The sequence below is a fragment of the Macrobrachium nipponense genome, chromosome 4 (assembly GCF_015104395.2).
Source record: "Macrobrachium nipponense isolate FS-2020 chromosome 4, ASM1510439v2, whole genome shotgun sequence".
Classification (NCBI taxonomy): domain Eukaryota; kingdom Metazoa; phylum Arthropoda; class Malacostraca; order Decapoda; family Palaemonidae; genus Macrobrachium; species Macrobrachium nipponense.
In genome coordinates this window covers 67,123,436-67,145,370 of record NC_061100.1, presented here as the reverse complement: position 1 = coordinate 67,145,370, position 21,935 = coordinate 67,123,436, and the positions used below count along the sequence as shown (strand labels likewise).

Below are 21,935 nucleotides of genomic sequence, written 5' to 3'. Positions count from 1 at the left end.
CACGTCAGGAGAGGAGAAGGACCTAGACACCCCCCGAAGGGGAAGGCGCGAGACGTGGAAGTTGAGCGGCGGCAGGAAAGAAGACGAAGTGTCCGTCACCCAAAGGAGTCGCGGGAGAGCTTTCCGACGACTCCTTTGCAGGCCTTCGCTTCTTCCTGCCCTCATACAAAGTCCACTGCGCCTCCGACCAATCATTACACACATCACAGGGCTCGGCTCGGGTGCATTCGCGCCCCCGACACCGAGCACACAAAATATGAGGGTCAATCTCCGGGAACGATCGGAACTTCCCGCATTTACGCCTTCGATACCCGGAGGGCAAAGTCTCCGTGGGGTAGCGAGGCGAGGAGATTCCATCATTAATTAGTTAATTGATTGCAGCAATTAATATGAAAAGAGAGAATGATTGTACTTACAATAACTCTTTCATACACAATTACAACCAAATACTCAGAAAAGCAAACGACGAGAAGCGGGCAGAGAGCGTTCGAAACAACACACGTCCATCCACTGTGAGGCCGAAAGCAAAAGTGATTTGTTTACCTCCCAGTCGCGCGCGCGCGCCTGTCGGACAAGCAGTTAACCTACCGAACCCCTTGTTCGAAAGCTTACGACCTATCCAGCTGCCGCTAGTACCTTCCTATTGTAAAAGGACCGAAGGTTTGTATGCCGTGTCGGAACAAACCATGAAACACTCAACCCAAAACTGCCCACTGTACATCAACCACTCCACAATTATTATTGCAGCTGTCACACCGAATCAAGTTGCCCATCAGGTCCTGCTGAAAGGGAAACCCCACAATAGGTAATGGATTCTGACCAGGAAGGACTCCGGACTCGGGGAATTGGGAAGTCTTGCTGTGGTCATGTACTAACCTAGTACCTGACAGGTATCAGACTGAAGTAATAACCGGGGCTGTTTTCATCAACCTAACTGTGGCATATGATACAGTTAACCACTGCCTTTCATCAATAAAATTAGCCAAAATCATTAAAACTCTACAGTAGTCTGATTACATAATCCAATTTCTTTTGACTAACAGAGGGTTTTTGTCCAACTAGATGGGAGGGAAAGCAGATGGAGAACATAGACAAATGGACTCCCACAAGGTTCTGTGCTTGCTCCCACACTCTTCAATATTCACACAAACTACCAACCTCATTTTAAAGACATGCAGTTTTTGCAGTCATTGAACAACGTCTTACCAATGCCATTTCCGGACTCTTGGATTACTACAAATCCAATTTCCTGAATGCCAACCCAGGAAAAACACAAGTCTGTGCATTCCATCTTAAAAACCACCTTATACAACAAAAGCTGGAGATAATCTAGGAGGGTAAGTAGCTAGACAACGACTATTACTGCCCAGTTTACCTGGGTATCACACTCAATTGGACTCTCTCCTTCAGAGAACACGTAGAGAACCTGAAGGAGAAACTCTTAAAAAGAGGACTAACCTCATAAGCCAGTTGGTGACTTTACAGTGAGTGACAGACTGTGCACATTGTGAACATCAGCACTAGCACTCTATTACATCACCGCTAAGTTCTGCTCCCAGGTTTGGGAATGATCATGCCATGCAAGCAAAGTGGATGATGTGCTGAATGAGTCATGTCGACTCATTTGGACAGGCTTTCTCAAGCCAACACTGCTACTCCTGGACTATAGACTGGCAGGTATCATACCACTGCACATCCACCGCCACTGCCAGTCAAGACACCCACTCTACCAACACCAAGAAGTGACGAGACATCTCCAGTTGAGAAAAAGCTTCATGACGTTGAAAGCCTGCAACCAAAGGGTGAATCAATAGAAGTCATATGACCAACTTTCAGAAGTATCGCAGTCCACGAACCCTGTGAGTCATTGCCTTTGGGTACTAACTTACCAAGGAAGGACTGAAGAACACTGAACAGTGGAGTTGGAAGGACGAGGGATAACCTCCACGAGATATTCTCTTGCCTAATTGTCCTTGTGGCCACAAGTTCAAACCCTGACTCACATCCGGACCAACTGTGGATTGGGTATAACATGCACCAAAGACCTCTACAATGCTAATGAAGCTGCCCAAAAATGGCTTATGTGCTGGCACGACAAGATATGAATGAATCACCTTCTGTTTAGTATTTTATTGTATAAATCAAAAAGAATATTACCACCACATAAAAGATTGTTTTCATGTGGTCCAATATGTATACATATGTATATAAATAAAAAAATAAATCATACAGAATTTGGATATTTAGACTAGTATTTTGGAAAAGACAAAACAGTGGTAAAATATGTATACATACAAACATTCAATTCAAAAAATGAATTATACTATATAGTATTTGGATTTTCATATATAGCATTTGGAAAAGACAAAACAGTGTCAATGCAAGAAGCAAGATAAATAATATCGATTAAGTTTCATTAATTTTTAAAAAAAATATATTACATATAGTTTTCATAAAGATGCTTGTATCAAAAATAAATATTCAATTTAAATTCTTTTTTTATTTTTCCTTTCATGGGACTGATTAACCTCTGGTTGCCTAAAGTTGGCATATATCAAAAAAGGTTTGAAGATATTTCTATTTTCAAAAATTTTATTTTTAAAATATAATGTAAGGTGAAAAGTGGAAAAAGTTAAAAATAAAGGCAGCAAGCAATGCAGCCGGCTCCAAAAATATCTTGAAAAGGACCTTTAATACAATTTACAGTGTGTTAGACAAGACACATTATAATAATGCTCAAATACTGATAATAGTTCTAATAACCTAATGGTACATACTATACACATTAGCACAATCAATCAGTAACAGAAATAATCTCAACACTAATCAGAGTCAGGAGAAGCTTTGAGAGAAGACTGAAATACAGCTAAAAAGTTCATGGGTGTTCTATTCTTAATATTTTTTCTTTGATCTTCACCACCATCAAACTTCACATTTGTATCCTTTACACCATTTTCATCACTACTGACATTCCTACTCAATTCTTTATGTTGAACTTTGTCACTATCATTTTTCTTTAATTCATTTTCATCATCTGTCCATGATATTGTTTGGTTAGTATCAATGTCTTCTTCTTCACTTATTTCCACTTTGTTCCCATTATCTTCCTGTTCCAGACATTCCTCATCCCTCAATTCTCTTGAATTTTTGTGTTTTAAACAGTGCTTCTGGAGAGCATACTTATAAGTAAAATGAGCATCACAAACACTACAAGCATATGGTTTATCACCAGTGTGAGATCGCATATGAATTTTCAAGGTACTTGACTGAGTGAAACTCTTAGAGCAGACATTACATTTATGAGGTCTTTCTCCTCTATGTCTCATCATATGTACTTTCAAAGTGCTTTTAGCAGCAAACGAGTAGCCACAAAGTTCACATTGGTGCTTTTTAGCTTTCTCTTTGGATGGTGTGTCATCATCACTTGAAGAATCTTCTTTCTTACGCACAGAAATTCTAGTCTTATCATTCCCATGTGTCTTCAAGTGATTCTTCAGAGCACCAAGCTGAGCAAAGCTTTTATTGCAGTACTCACAACTAAAAGGTTTTTCCTTAGTGTGCGTACGCATATGCGACTGCAAAGCATACTTCAATGTAAACCTCTCATTGCAAACATTACAAAAATGTGGTCTGTCTCCTGAATGTAATTTCTGATGTGTCTTTAGGCTACTGGGCTGGGTGAAAGATTTTCCACACACATCACATTGGTGGGGTCGCTCATTTGTGTGAGTTCTCTTATGGAAACGTAATGTAGCTCTACGACGAAAATTACGACCACACACTTCACACTGAAATGGTTTCTCATTACTATGTACTACAGCATGGGACTCTAACGTCCATTTATGCGTGAAACTTTTACCACATTCTTCACAGGTATGTTCTTTCAATTTGGTATGTATTAAGATGTGCAAATCCAAATACCTAAGGCTACCAAAGGTCTTTCCACAAACATCACACAAAAATGGTCTAGAATTATTGTGCATACGCATGTGACGTGTAAGAAACATTTTAGCAAAGAATATTTTCTTACAAACCTTGCAAGTGAACCTTTCATTCCCTTCACCACTTAACAATGGCCTATCACTCTCGTGTATACGCTTATGATTTGAGTAACCCCTTCTTGAAAAAAACACTTTCTTACAAATCTTACAAGTGAACCTTTCATTTCCTTCACCACTACTTTCTTCTTTAGAAGATGAGTCAATAAAATCTTCAGTAATGGCAAAAGAATCATCTTCGTCACTGCCAACCTGATCTATTTCCTTTGCATTAATGTTACTATTTCCAGTATCCCCTTCATCTGTTTCACCCTTTTCTAAAGGAGTTGAGTCTGTATAACCTGGAGAAGCTTCTGCCACAATGCTACCCTTATTGATAGTATTCTTAAAGTTTCTCATATTCAAGGCTGGACTATTATTTTTCTTATCTTCTGTATTAGGAGTAAAGCTCTGATTGAGACAATCAGAATTATATGATGAACCTTCCATAACCTATGATTTGACAGAATAACTTTTCTCAGTCTCTCCAGAAACTATATTTTTTTGTCCTGAAGGACATTCCTCAAATGGTGTGATGGATAATTGTTTTTTTCTTGTATATATATTCACAGAATGCTCCTTTATTCCAATAATCTTGTTGGGATCGTCTTCAACGATTTTCCTACAAACATCCACATTGCAAAAGCTTACAGGTATATAGAGGTAACAATATACTGTATTTATACTAGCAAATCAAATGATTAGTGAAATCCACATCCTTTCACATTCTTCACAACTTTCAACATTAACACTGTGTTAAGGAGGTACTGCAAATTTTTTTATATACATAATGTTATTCTTAGATATTTAAAAAAAATATCTAACAGAGGTACACAGTGTTTTGATCAAAGTTAATGTCTAACAATGTTCTGTAATTATAAAAAAAAATTCTCAGGCATCAGATGAAGGTTGTATTAACTAAGCAATATTATAACTACATTCTCAGCAATATACTGTATCATGAAAACATGTCAATATTAAAAGCTGCAAACACGGTTAACACATTTTTATCAACCAAGAGTGTTCCACTAGAACTTCCAGTTAACTGGAGTGGATATTCACAAAAAAAGCCTCAGATATTGTTTTGACTTTGATGAGTCTGTTCTTCTGAGCAAGTACTTCTCTAAACCTCTTCTGAAATGGGGTGTTGTTTTGTAGTGTTGCTGCACAGGTTATTTTGAGAAGCATTTATCCAGTTCTAAAGACCTGCAAAACAATATTAAAAGATTTTAATGTAGAACAGATTCATAACATATGAAATCAGTTAGTTTTAACACAACACAAAACCTAGAGCATATTCTATTTTGTGTCAAACCAAAGTCCTACGCACATCAATTACCTGAAGGAAGAATGATGATACATAGTAGTTGGAAGACCAATGCTTGTGCCTCACTTTTGGATGTCTAGTAAGTAAATGATTTACAGCTCACAAAAATCCCAATCCCAAGAATTGTTGATTATTTTTCAAACAACACTTTTCATTTAATGATCTTTTTAATTTTGTCTTTATTCGTTTAGTTCTTCCTAATCCTAAATTTTGTTCACCTGATAATAAAGATATTCATAGCATTATTCCCCTAAGTTACTAAAAATTTTTTCTGGGCTCAGCTCGTGTCGCTGCGCGAAATATCCTTTAATCTATTATTTCTAGGGTAATGTACTAACACATACCAGAGAATAAATAAATAAAAAAAAGGTCAGTACAACTGACTCGCTCACCCTCCAAGAGGGTGTCGGTATGAACACTATGGCGAGTGAGACCACTACCACGAGCCGCTTGCCAATAGAAATCTCCCCACTACAAAATCCCCACAAGAGGAGAGCCGACCCACAGAGTGGGCAGCACTACTACTACTCCATCCCATGCTGCCGACTGCTGCGCCTCTGGTGGCCATCCTTTTCAGTTAGCGCACACTGTATACACGTGCCCTTTTTTGCTCTGTGTTTTTTGTGCCTTTATTTTTGGATTTACTTATCATGGAGCGTGCAGCCATCGCAGCAGCTAAGTTAAGTACTCAATGTTTATTGCTATTTGGTTTTTTCCGTCCCTGAGACAGTATTTGCCGTTTTTTAGGTATAAATACGAACTCTAGGTCGGAAGCATGGCAGCATGGTTCTGCCTCGTGGCGGGTTCGTTCTTGGTCTCCCATACCCAGAACATTCCCTTACTTTAGTACGCTCTATTTTTTAATCATCCTATTTGTTTTAGGGTACAGTCTACACGGTTTATGTCATGCATGCATGTCTTTTTACCTTACGTAGGCTCCTTCTATCCAGACCCTAGCCACGGCTCTTAGTATCGGCCCCGGCTAGCTTTGAGTGGTAGACTTTCTTTCGGGTTAGTCGTACACTCCTGGGTTTTTTCTCCTACTATTTTGTTTTCTTTCTTTCAATGATTTATTTATTTTATATTATGTTTATGTTAGTGTAGGCGTCTGGCTTCACCTAGCCTAGGTTATGGCCCATAGGGCCCATGTGCTACCGCTCTTCAGTTCGGTTGCTTCCCTATAGCATCTCTCTGATCAGCCGGTTGTGTTTTCTAGGCCTTATTGTTTCATTGTTTTGTTGTTACCGCCACTGTCACTACGTGATCACGGAGCAGCCAGACGCCTGTCCAGTCATCTTCCCCCCTCCCGCTCTTCCATAGAGTCAGGGGGAGGGTTGGTCTGCCCACGCTCGCTCCGCATACCCGAGCCTGCCTACCCTCTCCCCCCAGGCGGAGGGAGTAGAGGGACGGGACAGACCCAGACTGGACTCGACCTCTCCAGCTTCTCGGGTCCGGCCGGATGGCTAAGGGGGGAGACTGGCCTTTTCCCCCCACTCCGTCGCTACTCCGTCGCTCCGTTGCTAGCGCGAGTCTGTGTGCCCTCTCGCCCTTTCCCACCTTACTGGGGCTCCTTTTCTACCGGAGCTCCGGCATCCAAGTGGAAAGGTGCTAGTCCACCCCGCAGGGTGGACCGAGGCATACAGTTGGTCTCTACTAACCCCTCTGTCGCGCTGAGTCGCGACACGGCTCCGCCACGCCACTGGACTTAGTCCGGTACGTTCGAATTTTATAGGTTTAAGAATCTGTTATGTTAAACTAGTAAGTTTATCTTAAGCTACCTTAAACCATCCCCCACCCCCTCCTTTATCTGCCTCACCGGATCTCTCCGGGGTTATAGCCTATTCAGGCGTTAAGGGAGGGGTTATGCCCAAAATTTTTCCGAGCTCCGGCATGCAAACGGAGTTCTTCTGTCCTTTAGCCTGTAAGTATAGCCTTTCCCCCCCCCCAAGATACTCATGTGTCTTTTCACTTACAGACCACCAACTGTGAGCATCCGGGATGCGCCGCCACACTTCAAGATCCATGTGGACATGAAGTTTGCCGGTCCCATGCTCCATGCGCGACTCCGCACGGGGACCTCCAGTCTGGTATCACGAGACATGCACCATCTGTTATGATCTGGTGAGCCAGCTTTTTAGACGGGGTAAGTATTCCAACTCCGTTAGCCAGCCCCACTTCGTTATAGTCTTAAGTTTTCTAAATCATTCTTTCTCTTCTAACTTAAGATAAAAATACAAGGGATTTCGCATCCCCTATAATTTTAAGTTAAGCTTTTAATTTAGTTTTAGTTTTAAGTTTAATCTTAAAATATGATATTGTAATGATACAATTAAGTTTGTTCATACTTACCTGGCAGATATATATATAGCTGATCAATTTCCGACCACCCGACCAAGAATTTAAAAACTTACGACAACCACGTAGTGGGGAGTCAGGTGAGGTTAGTACCCATTCCCCGCCGCTGGGAGGCGGGTATCAGGAATCCATTCCCATTTTCTATTCATAATTTTTATTTCCACTGTCTCCTGAGGGGAGGTGGGCGGGTACTTAATTATAATATATCTGCCAGGTAAGTATGAACAAACTTAATTGTATCATTACAATATCATTTTGTTCATGCAACTTACCTGTCAGATATATACCGTATATACTCGAGTAACGTGCGATCTCGCATATCATGCGACCCCAAAATTTTCACCAATAAACAATGGTTTTGTCATGTATCTCATGTATCATGCGAGTTCCTTTTCCGAGGTCAGTTCATAGGTTGGTGGGGTTAGCGTGCTAATGGCCGAGTCGTTCAGATGTGTGCTGCTGCTAGTGAAGTTACGGTAATTTTTTTTCTTACTAATCTCGAGAATTGAATAGAAGATCTCAAGATTAAAAAGAATACCAAGATAATAAAATAATTGTAAAAATAACACGCCTTGGAGTCCTAAATCATTCTCTCTCTCTCTCAGAAATAAATACTGTAATTTGAGTCTTTCACCAATGGGTATCAGCAAATGTGTAGACATTGTGTGCGTGTTTAAAAAAGTGTAGTACACACATCCGATGTTTCGGTTTTTTGGAATTTTTCAATTTCGGAAATGTGAGGTCAGATGCATAAAATCAAACAAACCATCACCCCTACTGGCAGAAAAAAAAAATTTGTTTTTCCCTTTATGTTTTTCATTATTGTTATTTATTAATTACTGTTTATTTAAATAAATATTAATATAATACTGTTACATGAATGTGAGATAATTAAGATCACCTATAATAAAATAGTGGGACAATTAATATCATATGTTCACTACTAGCTAGTATTTTCAAAACAAACATTCGTAAAAACACAAAAATATATGTACATAACAATCAAAATCTAATGTTTTGCAGTTCAACTTGTGAATTTCAACAATAAGTATGACTATATATATTCACCATATCGATCTTGCAGCTGAAGAGTCGTAAAATTTTGAGGATGGTCCGGGAAAAGGACTTGTACTTTGTGAGTTACGTATCGCTACAACACCATGCGATATTTTCATACCACTATATTGATGACGCATCACTACGACACACTGGTATTTTTCATACCACTATACATTATAGTTAAAATTATCATATTATATTATTGTTTTCACGAAGAAATAATTATATAATGAAAATTATCGAGAATTAATTTTTGCCGTCAGCAGTCAGAAAATCACGAACATGGTAACGTTCAAACCTAGTGTCATCCACGGCATATGTCTATAAATAGAACAGAAGCAGAGGGCAGTCATTGGATAACAGATCTCCATGGCTACCAACCAGCCAATCAGGTGTTAGTTATACTACTCTGTGAATTTCTTAGAATGAACGTTTACACGTAACACAGGCGGGAAGCTAACCGATGATTGTGTGTGCTTTGCATACAGTACGTAGTTTTTGTTTTTATTAGTGTATTTTACTGATTACATGAATACTCTCTCTCTCTCTCTCTCAGGAAAGATACCGTCAATTCAATTTATCAGTATCTTCCTGATAGACAGAGTAAATATTTAGGACTCCAAAGCTTGGCATATGTCAATTATTTTATTATCTTGGGATTTTTGGTTAATCTTGGGATTTTCCATGGTCAACTCTTGGGATTAGTAAGAAAAATGCGATTATTTGAGTAGCGCACACCCAACTGAATCGGGTGAGCCTAGCACGCCAAACAATAGTATTTACAAAATGAGCGGAGCTCTCTGGCTGGGTCTGTTTTGGTCCACCCACGTGTTTGATCGCATATCTGCCAAATTTATAACAACAACAGAGATAAAACCATTTCTCCCATTACAGATATCAAATATTATCTTTTCCGTTGCGCAGAATTCTAAATAAATTACGTAGGTTCACGATTGATAAAGTTTTTTTTATGCAATAACAAGAAACGGAGTCAGATATTCTATCAACAGGGCATCTCATTTTGGTGCTGTTGCGAATATTTCAACCAGTTCCACGTGCGTTTAAATCCATACTGACTGTACAGTCTGGAGGCATTTCTCCCTTCTACACATCTTGATTTCTTAATATCGTAGGTATAGAATAAATTGGTGAGCAAGGAAATATGAAATAAAGCATAACAGTAAGTTTGACGAGTGAGAAAATAAACAATCGTATACAGACAGACTCTCTCTCTCTCTCTGAGAAAATAATAGATAGGAAACAATGACTGAATATTGCTTGAATGCGATATGGCAAAGTTTTGGCCTGACTGAAGAGTGGAGTGACTTTGACACCGACTTACAAGTTATTCCTGGTCATCTCACAGCCATAGATAGACATCAACTTCACAGCCGAGAAAGGGGCAATCGTATACGAAATAAATAGGTATGGAAAATGCGAAATGCGGGCCTATGTTGTCCATAAAAAAGCTCTCGCTCGGACAGCTGGAAGATTTAGGAGAGAGAGAGAGAGAGAGAGAGAGAGAGAGAGAGGCCGAATAGGAAGGAGATTAAAGGTACCTGGTAACCAGTAAAACCGGGAAGGAAAAAAACCCTTATAATCTTATAATTATAGCCTCGGGGTTTGTCTCAAGGACATTCAGAGGTCTGTCACACACGGGCAGTTGTTGTTTTGTAAAATTAGCATAAGGGCAGATCTTTAAAAAAAGCCACGCCAGAGAGCTCGCCACGGTGACAAGACTGTACCTTCCTATGAATGACGATGTCCTATCGAAGTGCAGGAGATTGAGGATGAAATGATCAAAGATCTGGAAGATGACGAATATGATGACTGCCTTGATGGCAAAGAATTCAGAGCAGTATTTGATGATACGGACACGGAGAGCGACTTTGGAGGATTTTAGTTTATTAATTTTATGCAATTTTTTTTACTTTAATAAATTTTCACTTACCTGCGTATCCTAAAAGGAAAATAATAGTTCAAGTAACAAATGTTTTCTTTTAAAAAAAAACACTGAGTAAAACAAAAAGTAAAAAATCCTTCGGTGTTGTGCCTTAACTGATTTGGAAATTATAGATGGTTAGTCTAGAACAGTTTAAACATGTATAAACCAAAATAATGCAAATGGAGCACGATCGCTCTTTTGTATTTTAAAATACAATAGTAATATGAGAATGCATACAATATTACTGGATATAGTGAAGTACAAGTAAAACATAACTTTTTAAAAGATCTACTGTTTTCCTCCGGTAGTAACTATCGCAATCTGCCGATTTGGGAAAGCATAGACGGTACGCTAATTTTATACCGCGTGTATGATGCGACCCCTTTAAAATTAGCTTCAAAATTAAGTTTCAAAAGTCGCATAATATGCGAGTATATACGTATATAGCTGAATCCCACCTTTGGTGGTGGGAGAGACAGAATAGAGGATTTAGGAAACACATATGTGCAGATAATTGATATCTTGATTCCTTACCTGTTAGCATAGCTGGCTTCGTGATTACTGCCACGTAAGTCTGCTTGTGCTACTAGAGTTGCCAGCAAGGTAGAGACCTATGAAGATGGTGCACTCCAGATGATCTGTCAACAGGGGCGAGACCACGACGTTCGTGGACTAGACCATGGACCATACTAATGAGGGCAACGAGACAAAAATACCCACCACCTGGCTTAGTTTACCAAAGGTATCCCACTTAACTAAGCTAATGGAAGGGAAGGGAGACCCGCCCCAGGCGGTCACCCCCACAACCATAAACACAAATTAAAAACCCCCTAATCCCTAAAGGATAGGAATGATGTTACCTCCTGCCACCCAAAACAGTGTCTGCAGCAATGTATGGTCCGAGGGAGAAGCAATTTTCGTATGTCACTTTCACCTCCCGCAGGTATTGTGAAGCGAACACCGAATTGCTTCTCCAAAATGTGGCATTCAAAATATCTTTGAGAGCCATATTTTTGTGAAAGGCTACCGAAGTAGCAATAGCTCTCACACTTCGTGAGAGCTTTTACTTTCCAGAAGCTTTACAAATCACTGTCACTACACTTATTATGCGCTTCTTGAATCGTATTCCTGATGAAGGCAACGCTTCCAGTGCCGTTTTTTCGAAGCAAGGAAGATCAGGTTTCCTCACTGAACACCACAAATTGTCCGATGAACCTCTGCAAGCTTTAGTTCTCTGCAGTAGAACTTTAGAGCCCTGACAGGACACAGGAATCTCTCACGTTCGTTCCCAACTATATCTGCCAACCCTTTGATTTCGAAGGACCTCGGCCACGGGTTGGAAGGATTTCTCGTTCTTTGCTAAGAACATGGGACTTAAAGAACACACCGCACTACTTTTCTGAAAAGCCGATCTGCTTGCTAATGGCCTGAATTTCGCTAACCCTCTTCGCCGTCGCCAGAGCGGTTAGGAAGATCGTTTTCTTCGTCAGATTCCTGATAGAAACTGAATGAAGCGGTTCGAAGTTACTCGACATCAAATATTTGAGTACCACATCCAAGTTCCACGAGGGTACTTTAGGCTGGACTACCTTCCTAGTTTCGAACGATCTAATGAGATCGTGAATGTCCCTATTATTAGACAAATCGAGTCCTCTGTGTCTAAAAAACTACAGAAAGCACGCTCCTGTAGCCTTTAATAGGTTCGGAACAGCCAACTTCACTTCTTCTCTCAGATGAAGAAGGAAGTCAGCTATCTGGTTCACAGAGGTTGTGGTGGAGGAAATGCCCTTCTTCCTGCACCAGGATCTGAAGACAGCCCACTTCGATTGGTACATAGCGATCGAGGAGGGCCTCCTTGCGGTGGCAATCGCCTTCGCCACAGGTCTTGAAAAACCCCTCGCTCTGGCCAACTTCTTGATAGTCTGAACGCAGTCAGACTCAGAGCGGGGAGGTTTTTGTGGTACCTCTCGAAGTGGGGCTGTCTGAGTAGATCTTTCCTTAAGGGTAGAGTCTCGGAAAGTCTACCAGGAAGGACATCACCTCTGTGAACTAGTCGGCTGCCGGCCAGAAGGGGGCGATGAGTGTCATCCTCGCTCCTTCCGATGCCGTAAACTTCCTCATCACTTCCCCGAGGATCTTGAGCGGGGGGAAAAGCGTATATGTCTAGGCCCGACCAACTCCAAAGTAGGGCGTCTACTGCGACTGCTCCCGGGTCCAGAACTGGGCGCAGCAATAGAGTTGAAGTCTTCTCGTCCTGGACGTTGCGAAGACATCCACCTGTGGACAGCCCCACAGATTCCACAGCGACTGGCAAACCTCTTGGTGAAGGGTCCACTCTGTCGGCAACAAGCTGTCCTCGTCGACTGAGAAGGTCCGCCCTCCGAACATTCTGTACTCCTGACACGAACCTTGTCAGGATCGTAACTTCTTGCGCTTTTGCCCACAAACAGGAGTTCCTTTGCGATGGGCAAACAGAGAGCGAGTGAGTTCCCCCTTGATTTCTTAGGTATGCCAGCGCTGTGGTGTTGTCCGCATTGATCTGAACGACTTTGCCGGATACTTCTTCCTGGAAAAACCTGAGAGCCAGCCCATAAATGGCTGACAGCTCTTTCAGATTGATGTGCCAGGACACCTGTTCCCCTCTCCAGGTGCCCGACACTTCTTTCCCTCCTAGTGTTGCTCCCCAACCGTGGACGACGCGTCGGAAAACAACACTAGGTAGGGGTTCCGAAGTTTGAGGGAGAGCCCTTCTGCGAGCTTCGAGGATCTGGACCACCACCAAACTTAGGTGATCCTTCACCTCTCTCGTTAAGCACAAGATCGCCTCCAGATCTTGCTTGTTCTTCCAACTGTTGGCTAGGAAGAATTGAAGAGGTCTGAGGTGGAGCCTTCCCAGAGAAACAAACTTCTCCAGTGAGGAAAAATGGTCCCCAGCAAACTCATCCATTCCCTCACCGAGCATGTTTCCTTCCCCAGAAAGGTCGCCACTTTCTCCAAGCATTGAAGTTGTCGCCCCTGGGACGGAAAAGCCCGAAAAGCCACTGAGTCCATCTGAATCCCCAGATAGATAAAGATTGAGACGGAGTCAAATGCGAACTTTCGAGGTTTACCAGAAGCCCCAGGGACTTGCTAACGTCATGGTCGTGGCAGGTCCTCCAGACACCGTTCGCGCGATGAAGCTCGAATAAGCCAGTCGTCTAGGTAGAGAGAGATCCGTATATTCTCCAAATGAAGCAGCCTTGCTACGTTCTTCATTAGAATGGTGAAAAAACCACCATCGGCGCTGTGGTCAGACCGAAGCAAAGTGCCCTGAATTGGAATACCTTCCCCTTCAGGACAAATCGCAGGTATTTCCCTTGATTGGGGATGGATGGGGACGTGAAAATACGCGTCTGGAGGTCCAGTGAGACCATCCAATCCCCCGGCCTTTCTCAAAGCTGAGACAGCACCGATTGAGTCGTCTCCATCTTGAATTTCTTCTTTATCACAAAGAGATTTAGACTGCTGACATCGAGGACGGGTCGCCACCCCCCGAATGTTTCGGCACCAGGAACAGGCGGTTGTAAAACCCTGGTGATTCCAGTTCGAAGACCTGTTCTACCGCTTGCTTCTCGATCATTTGTTCCAGCAGATCGAAAAAAAGCACTTTCTGCTTCTCTCCTCGATAAGAGGGAGACAAAGCCTTTGGTGTTGAGGATAGCGGGGCGACTTCAAGAACGGGATCCTGTACCCTTTCCTCACGACATCCAGCGACCAAGGATCGGCATCTCTCTCTTCCCAGGCTCTCGCGAATCGAAGAAGCCTGGCTCCTACCGGCGTCTGAAGGACTTCCGACTCACTTCCTACTCTTTGACGGAGCAGGGGTTTTTCCTCTGGAAGAGCCTCTTCCTCGGGAGGCTGCTTTCGAGGAAAGTCCAGCACGAAAGGGCTTCGATTTCTTGGCAAACGAAGCTCCAGAAGATGAAGCAGCTGCTGGCCTTCTAGAAGACTGAGCCAGAAGATCTTGCGTTGCCTTTTCCTGAAGGCTTGAAGCTATGTCCTTAACCATAGCCTGGGGAAAGAGATGGTCTGAGAAAGGAGCGAAGAGCAAGTCCGCCTTTTGCGTTGGAGAGACGGATTTGGCCGTGAAGTTACAAAGAGCGCTCTCTTCTTAAGAATCCCCGAGCTAAAGTGCGTAGCCAACTCCTCAGAACATCCCTGACGGCCTTGTCCATACAAGAAAGTACGCTGGACAGCTCCCCCAGACTAATAGTATCAGAACTCCTTGACCTGGCATCTAAAAACTCCAAGACACCAGTCAAGAAAGTTGAAGACCTCTAGAGTCCTGAAGAGGCCTTTTAGGTGAAAGTCGAACTCGTTAGGGTCCACGTGACTTTTGATGAAGACAGAAGGGCTCTTCTGGAGGCGTCTACGATGCTCCCAAAAGTTCACCTTTGGAGCAGAGGCTGGTAGTTTAACGCCTAGTCCCTCTCCTGTATCATACACATTGCCCTCCTTTTTACCGCAGAGTCTTGAAGGCGTAAAGCCTTAAAGCTAAAGAGGACTTTTCCTGACGATTTCTCTTCTCCATCCATTCATTGACTTTCCGGAACGCTTGCTTCGTGGAAAGCGACTCTTCATTTAATGAACCCCGATGCCTTCGTTGCCTTTAAAAGAAGAAAATTGAGAAGGAGGAGTACGAGGGGCTTCCGGTTGAAAAGTTTCTCCAAAAAACTCCGACTGTAGCAGACGCATCAAAACTTTATAGTCCGATGAGACAGTAGTGTTTGTGTTCTTCCTCGCTTCTACTAAATCGTCGCTAACTCCTTCCTCAGAAACTGGAGAAGTAGGAGGAAACTCTGAAGAAAACTGACGCCCATGAAGGGTTCCTTCATCCACCTGAACTTGCATCGGTGAGGGACTGGTGTCTACCAGCGCGCGCTTGGCGTCCGAATCCGCCACGTTTGGCGCCGACAGGTGAGCGCTCGACTTTACACACACGCTTGGCGTCCACTGGCGCGCACCGAGCGTCCACTAGTGCACGCTTGCTTGGCTTCCACTGGGTGCGCGCCGAGCGTCAGTCAGCGAGCGGCTGCCGCTCACTGGTGCACGTTTATCCACAACAGGTGCGCGTCTGGCGGCACCTGAAGCGCGCTCCACTTGCACAGAAGCGCGCTCAGCGTCGATCACTCGCTTTGCGAACATGCGAAAAGACTTGCGAGAGGAGGGAGATATCATCCTGAGAGCGAGAAGCGAACTTCTCACCATCCTCTAGAGAGCTGCTGGGGAGGCAGATCGAACTCTAGAGGGAGACTCGAACGAAGAGAGAGGGCGAGCGAGGGAGAAGAGCGGGTCTTGACTTCTTCACAGGAAGCTTCTCATTTTTCCTTTTTCCTACGACGCGGAAGAGCCTCTCTAGCAGCAAGAGCGTCCTGAAGTTGCTGCTGCAGTGACTGAATCATTCTCTTGTTAGGCGAATCTTCCTGCTCTGGGGAGGGACTGATCCTGTGAGCAGGAGAGCGGCGAGGGGACGCCCCTCCTCCTCCCAGGTACGGCCTCTTCCGAGCTCTGGAGCGACCGTATCGCTCACACGAGCTAACTGAATCCAAGTCCGAAGACTCCCTACGCCTTTTCTGCGGCGGAAAAGCAGCGAACGCACTGTCAGGCGAAGATCGCAAAAGCGGCGAACTAGGACGTGAAGCGTCAACATTACGCGCCGTCCTTTTCAGCGGACGTGAAGCACCTTGAGAACTCCACCCTTTACGTGGGGATGAAGCCTCCGATGACGAAAAACACTCCTTGAGGAGGCGTGCACGCACACGTCCCTGGCAGTCTGGGGATTTTCATCAGTAACTGCCGAAGGCACGTCAGATCGGTGGGGGTTCCTTGTAACCCTCCTTCGGCTTTCGACATGCTCCCTCCCCAGGTCCTGGGAGTCAAGCAGAGGTCCAGGCCTAGAGGCGAAACGAGGCCGATCTGACGCACCCTCCACTACACAAGGGGTATCACTGCACTTTTGCACGTCACTTTTGCTCTCAAGAGCCAACACTTTTGATTCTAGATTACGAATCGACTCCAATATTAAGGATAAAGTATTACTCTCTACAGACACTGTTTCAGGGCCCGGAGGCAAAACTACAGGGTTAGGAGCATTAACCAGGAAGGAGGGTTAACAGAGAAAACATTAATATCTTGAACGCCTGAAACACTCCTGGAGGCAAGACCTCCTTAACCTATCCTTTTCAAGTTTCCTAAGATAGGTCTCATACGCCTTCCACTCAGAATCTGTTAGTCTTTCGCACTCCTTGCAACGGCTTTCATACACACATTCATGCTCCCTCCTGCAACTCTTACATACCGTATGTGGGTCTACTGAAGCTTTCAGTAGCCTACCTCTACAATCAGTTCTAGAGCAGAACCTAGCGCTAGCTGTACTAGACCCTGGACATATTATTCCAAGAAAAGTCCAAACCAAAATCAAATCAATCCACTAATAACGTGTGCCTAGCCACCGATCCAATCAATTAATCCAAAAAAAAGAACCAAAACGGGATACTCAAGTAGCAATAAGTTTCCAAATCCAGACGGAGGTGCTGTAAACAGATGTTCACAACACCGGCGACAGAAAATTATGAATAGAAAATGGGAATGATTCCTGATACCCGCCTCCCAGCGGCGGGAATGGGTACTAACCACCTGACTCCCACTACGTGTCGTAAGTTTTAAATTCTGTCGGTGTCGGAAATTATCAGCTATATATATATCTGACGTAAGTTTGCATGAACAAACTAATAAATACCCTCTCTTCCAGGCTCCGGCTGTGAAGGATACCGCACTGGCAACCCTGCGGGCCTGGGTCGGCGGTTTTGGGAAGAACGCCGCCAAGGGTATGCCCTACATTCTTGAGAAGAGGTTGGCGGTACTGATCTTCCCCGGAGGCAAGTCAACGGGCTACGTCGACCCAGCAGAGGCGGCCCCGACTATTGCGTTCATTCAACAACAGCTCGCTGCCTCGTTGACGGATCCAGGCCAGGACATCTCGGAAGTCGCGACATTGGATCTTAATATCGAACCCATGGTAGGTGTAGACGACCTGTTGGTCGAGGTAGGTACGTTGGACGCCAATGGATGCCCTTTGGTGCCACTGGATCTTCTACCCCTGCAACCTCTCCATCCTTCCAAGGCTTTACAGGTACAGAATTGTATACTTCTCCTGATGCTTCCGTTAGACCTAAGGTCAAAGGTCAAGCAGTAAAAACCTTGACTAAGACGTCGTCGTCGTCTAAAAAGACGGCGTCGGCGTCATCTTCATCTCGTAAGTCTCCGGCTAGAAATCCCGGAGCAGAGAGGTCTAAAGCTTCTGGGTCCGGCTCCAAATCCTCTAGGAGTAGATCCTCCAGGGAGAGATCACACACTCCAGCGGAGTCAACAGTTCCACTACCTTTGGTTCCGGTTCAGAGCCACCCGTCCACCTCCGCAGCAGCTCCGGCTTTGGATTCCAACGCTGGCCTATTGCAACAAGTGGGCGATCTGGTTGGGTCTCTGAAAACCAGTATGGAACAGATGATCTCCCGGTTGTCTGATAGGATCAACTCTCAGGACAACATTATAGCCGGACTGAGCCAAGTTCCACTAGCTTCTCCCCCACCTTTCAGCACAGGGGGAGCGCAATTGCCTCCGTATGACTCTCTACCTCCGTTCTCTATGAACAATCCTTGGAGAGTAGACGTCATACGCCCCCTTCCAAGACGGGCTTATCTCTATCCCGGAATGTGGAACTCGGAGGATTGAAGACTTCGAGTTCTACCCGGAAGACCTTCAGCCTCCGTTCATCGGCTACGCCAGGCTCACCGCCTCGGCCATGACTCGAGACGATAAGGTACCGAAAGAGACAGTCCTCTATTCACGAGACCAGGCTCAAAGAGAATGGCTCAGGTGTCTAGAGGACATGGACTGTTCCAACACGAAGATACAGCCATTTAAGAGTCCTTTTACAATCTTTACAATGGAAGAGAGTACCCCGCTCCCTTTCTTGACAAAGTTTGCTACGACTTACCATTCCAGCAGCCCAGAAGGGGGATTCGATGCCTCAGCTGAAAGAAGCGGACCCTACGTCTCCTCTTCCCTCAGCCGGTGTGATTGTGGGAAGATCTGCCCAACACTTTTTCGGCGGGCAAACTCAAACCAGCCTGTGCTATGGAGCAGTTTGGTGAGAAGCTGCCTAGGCTTCCCAATAGCCTCATTCAGGCAGGATTTGATGCCAAGTCTAGGTTAGCCAGGTCTATCAATACCATGGCCATGACCGAGGTGGCTACCATTTCCTATGGTTCTGAGCCACTTTTTAAGCTTCTCACCAAGTCTCTGACTCATACGGTGCAGTCTGTTATGATATGTTTGAGTTCGCCACGGCTAGAACAAACTGTAGGAAACATGTCCTCCAAGAAGCAACGATTCGGCATGAACCGAATAAGTTGCTTGCATCGAACATCTGGGGAGCAGACCTCTTTCCAGAGGCGATGGTGAAGGAGGTCCAGGCAGAGGCTACAAGACTAAACCAAAGCCTTAAAGATCGTTGGGGTCTTACGGCCAAGAGGCGCCAAGATCAAGTGGTCAGGGGTAAGGCTCAAAGGAAACCCAGACGTTTCCAGCCTACCAGAAGAAAGAAACCAGCCACGCTTTTACTCAGCCGGTTCCAGCTGTCCCGTTGGTGCAAGCAGCCCAACCTTCTACCTCCAAGGCTCAGTCGCAGCCAATTTATGTCATTTCCCCCCAGCCTCAACCCTCCACCTCTTACGCTCTCTCTCCAGCCTTCAATCAAGTCTTCGAGGGTCAGGCTTCCCAGAAGTATGACCGCTGGGTAAGGGAGGCAGAGGTAAGCGATCCTTCGTGGGAGAGGATCGGGAGGGTCCTTTAATAGAGGAAAGCATTTCAGGGTGAGGCCGAGGAGGCTACCAACATCAATGAGGACTTTCAGGTAGGAGGGAGGCTGTTTCACTTCCGCCACCGGTGGAATTTCAGCAAGTGGGCGCAGAGCATTGTGTCAAAAGGCCTGGGTTGGAGTTGGGTAGCGAACCCGCCCCCATCCAGACCTTTCCGCCAACTTCCATCCAAAGAATTGACGGAGTATGCGGAGGACCTCCTTCAGAAAGGAGCTATAGCGAGAGTCAACAGATTAAAATTTCAAGGACGCTTGTTCAGCGTTCCAAAGAAAGGCTCACAAAAAAGAAGGGTAAATCTTAGACTTGTCCCGCTTAAAACTTAAGCCATTCGCTGCGACAAGTTCAAGATGCTCACGATCTCGCAGGTACGGACCTTACTTCCCCGTGGGGCCGTCACCACCTCTATCGATCTTACAGACGCTTACTATCATATCCCTATTGCAAGACACTTCCGTCCGTATCTGGGCTTCAAGATAGGAGACCAGACATTCTCCTTCAAGGTAGTTCCTTTCGGGCTCAACGTAGCACCCAGGGTGTTCACGAAGTTGGCGGAAGTAGTAGTTCAACAACTAAGATCGCAAGGGGTTATGGTAGTAGCGTATCTCGACGATTGGTTAATCTGGGCTCCAACAGTCGAGGAATGCCACAAAGCAACACTGAAAGTGATTCAGTTCCTGGAATATCTAGGCTTCAAGATAAACAGGACCAAGTCAAGACTCACTCCAGAGTCAAACTTTCAGTGGCTGGGCATCCAATGGAATCTATTCTCCCATACTCTGTCGATTCCATCAGCCAAGAGGAAAGAAATAGCGAAGTCAGTAAAGCAATTTCTGAGTCACAAACTTGCGTCAAGAAGAACTCAGGAAAGGATCCTGGGTTCACTCCAGTTTGCATCAGTGACAAAACATCTTGATGAAAGCCAAACTGAAAGACCTAACCAGAATCTGGCGCTCACGAGCAAATGTCAGGTCCAGGGACAAATTATCCTCAGTCCCTCAGATTCTACGGAATCGACTTCGCCCTGTGGGCGAAAGTCAAGAGCTTATCGATATCAGTGCCCCTTCAGTTTCCTCCTCGGGGATACCATCCACACAGACGCTTCATTAAGCGGTTTGGGGAGGATATTCCCAGTTCAAGAATAAAGTTCAGGGAACTGGTCACCTCAGTTCCGTCAGTTCCATATAAACGTACTGGAAGCAATGGCAGTGTTCTTGACTCTAAAAAGGTTACGTCCGCCAAAGTACTCCACATAAAGCTAGTCTTGGACAGCGCAGTGGGGATACATTGTATAAACAGGGAGGCTCCAAATCACGTCATCTAAATCATGTCATGGTAGCCATCTTCTCCCTGGCGGACAAGTTCAGTTGGCACCTCTCCTCCACCCATATAGCTGGAGTGAGAAACGTCCCAATAGCAGATGCTCTATCCCGATCAGTACCTCTAGAGTCGGAATGGTCACTGGACAACAGTTCGTTCCAATGGATTCTTCAGAGAGTTCCAGGCCTACAAGTGGATCTCTTCGCATCCCAAGCGAACCACAAACTCCCATGTTATGTGGCCCCCAACCTGGACCCTCTGGCCTATGCCACGGACGCCCTGGCCCTAGACTGGAACAACTGGGAGAAGATTTATGTCTTTCCTCCAGTGAATCTTCTCATGAAGGTACTGAACAAAACTCAGGACATTCAAGGGTCAAGTGGCTCTAGTAGCCCCAGACTGGCCGAAGAGCAATTGGTACCCTCTAATTCTGGAACTGGGTCTTCGCCCTCTTCGGATTCACAGTCCCAGGCTCTCCCAGTCAGTGCAAACGAAGACTGTGTTCGCTTCCTCAGGAATTCTCAAAACCCTAACTTTATGGATTTCATGAAGTTTGCAGCGAAAAGGGATGCGAATATTGACCCTCAAAACATTCTCTTCTTGGAATCCGATAAAAGAGATTCAACTTTGAGACAGTATGATGCTGCTGTCAAAAAGTTAGCAACCTTCCTGAGAGAATCAGATATTAGAATCATGACAATCAATTCAGCTATATCCTTTTTCAGATCTTTGTTTGAAAAAGGCTTAGCAGCTAGCACCATTACGACAAACAAGTCAGCCTTGAAAAAGATTTTTCAATTTGGTTTCAACATAGACTTGACAGACTCCTACTTCTCGTCTTATTCCCAAGGCTTGTGCTAGACTTAGACCTTCTGTAAGGCCTACGTCAGTATCATGGTTCTTAAATGATGTTCTAAAGCTGGCTTCAGAAACTGATAACGACACATGTTCATTTATAATGCTCTTAAGAAAAACTC

At 44.5% G+C, this 21,935-nt stretch overlaps 1 protein-coding gene across 1 annotated transcript in view; it reads right to left on the bottom strand.

The window, feature by feature from the left end:
- Positions 1-2,377: 2,377 nt before the first annotated feature.
- Positions 2,378-21,935, bottom strand: part of LOC135210941 (zinc finger protein OZF-like) — a 63,706-nt gene continuing 44,148 nt past the window's right edge. The window contains exon 2 of the mRNA XM_064243914.1: positions 2,378-5,243. Within this exon, the coding sequence (XP_064099984.1) occupies positions 2,823-4,487 (1,665 nt within the window). The 5' untranslated portion in view covers positions 4,488-5,243 and the 3' untranslated portion in view covers positions 2,378-2,822. The remainder of the gene's footprint in view (positions 5,244-21,935) is intronic.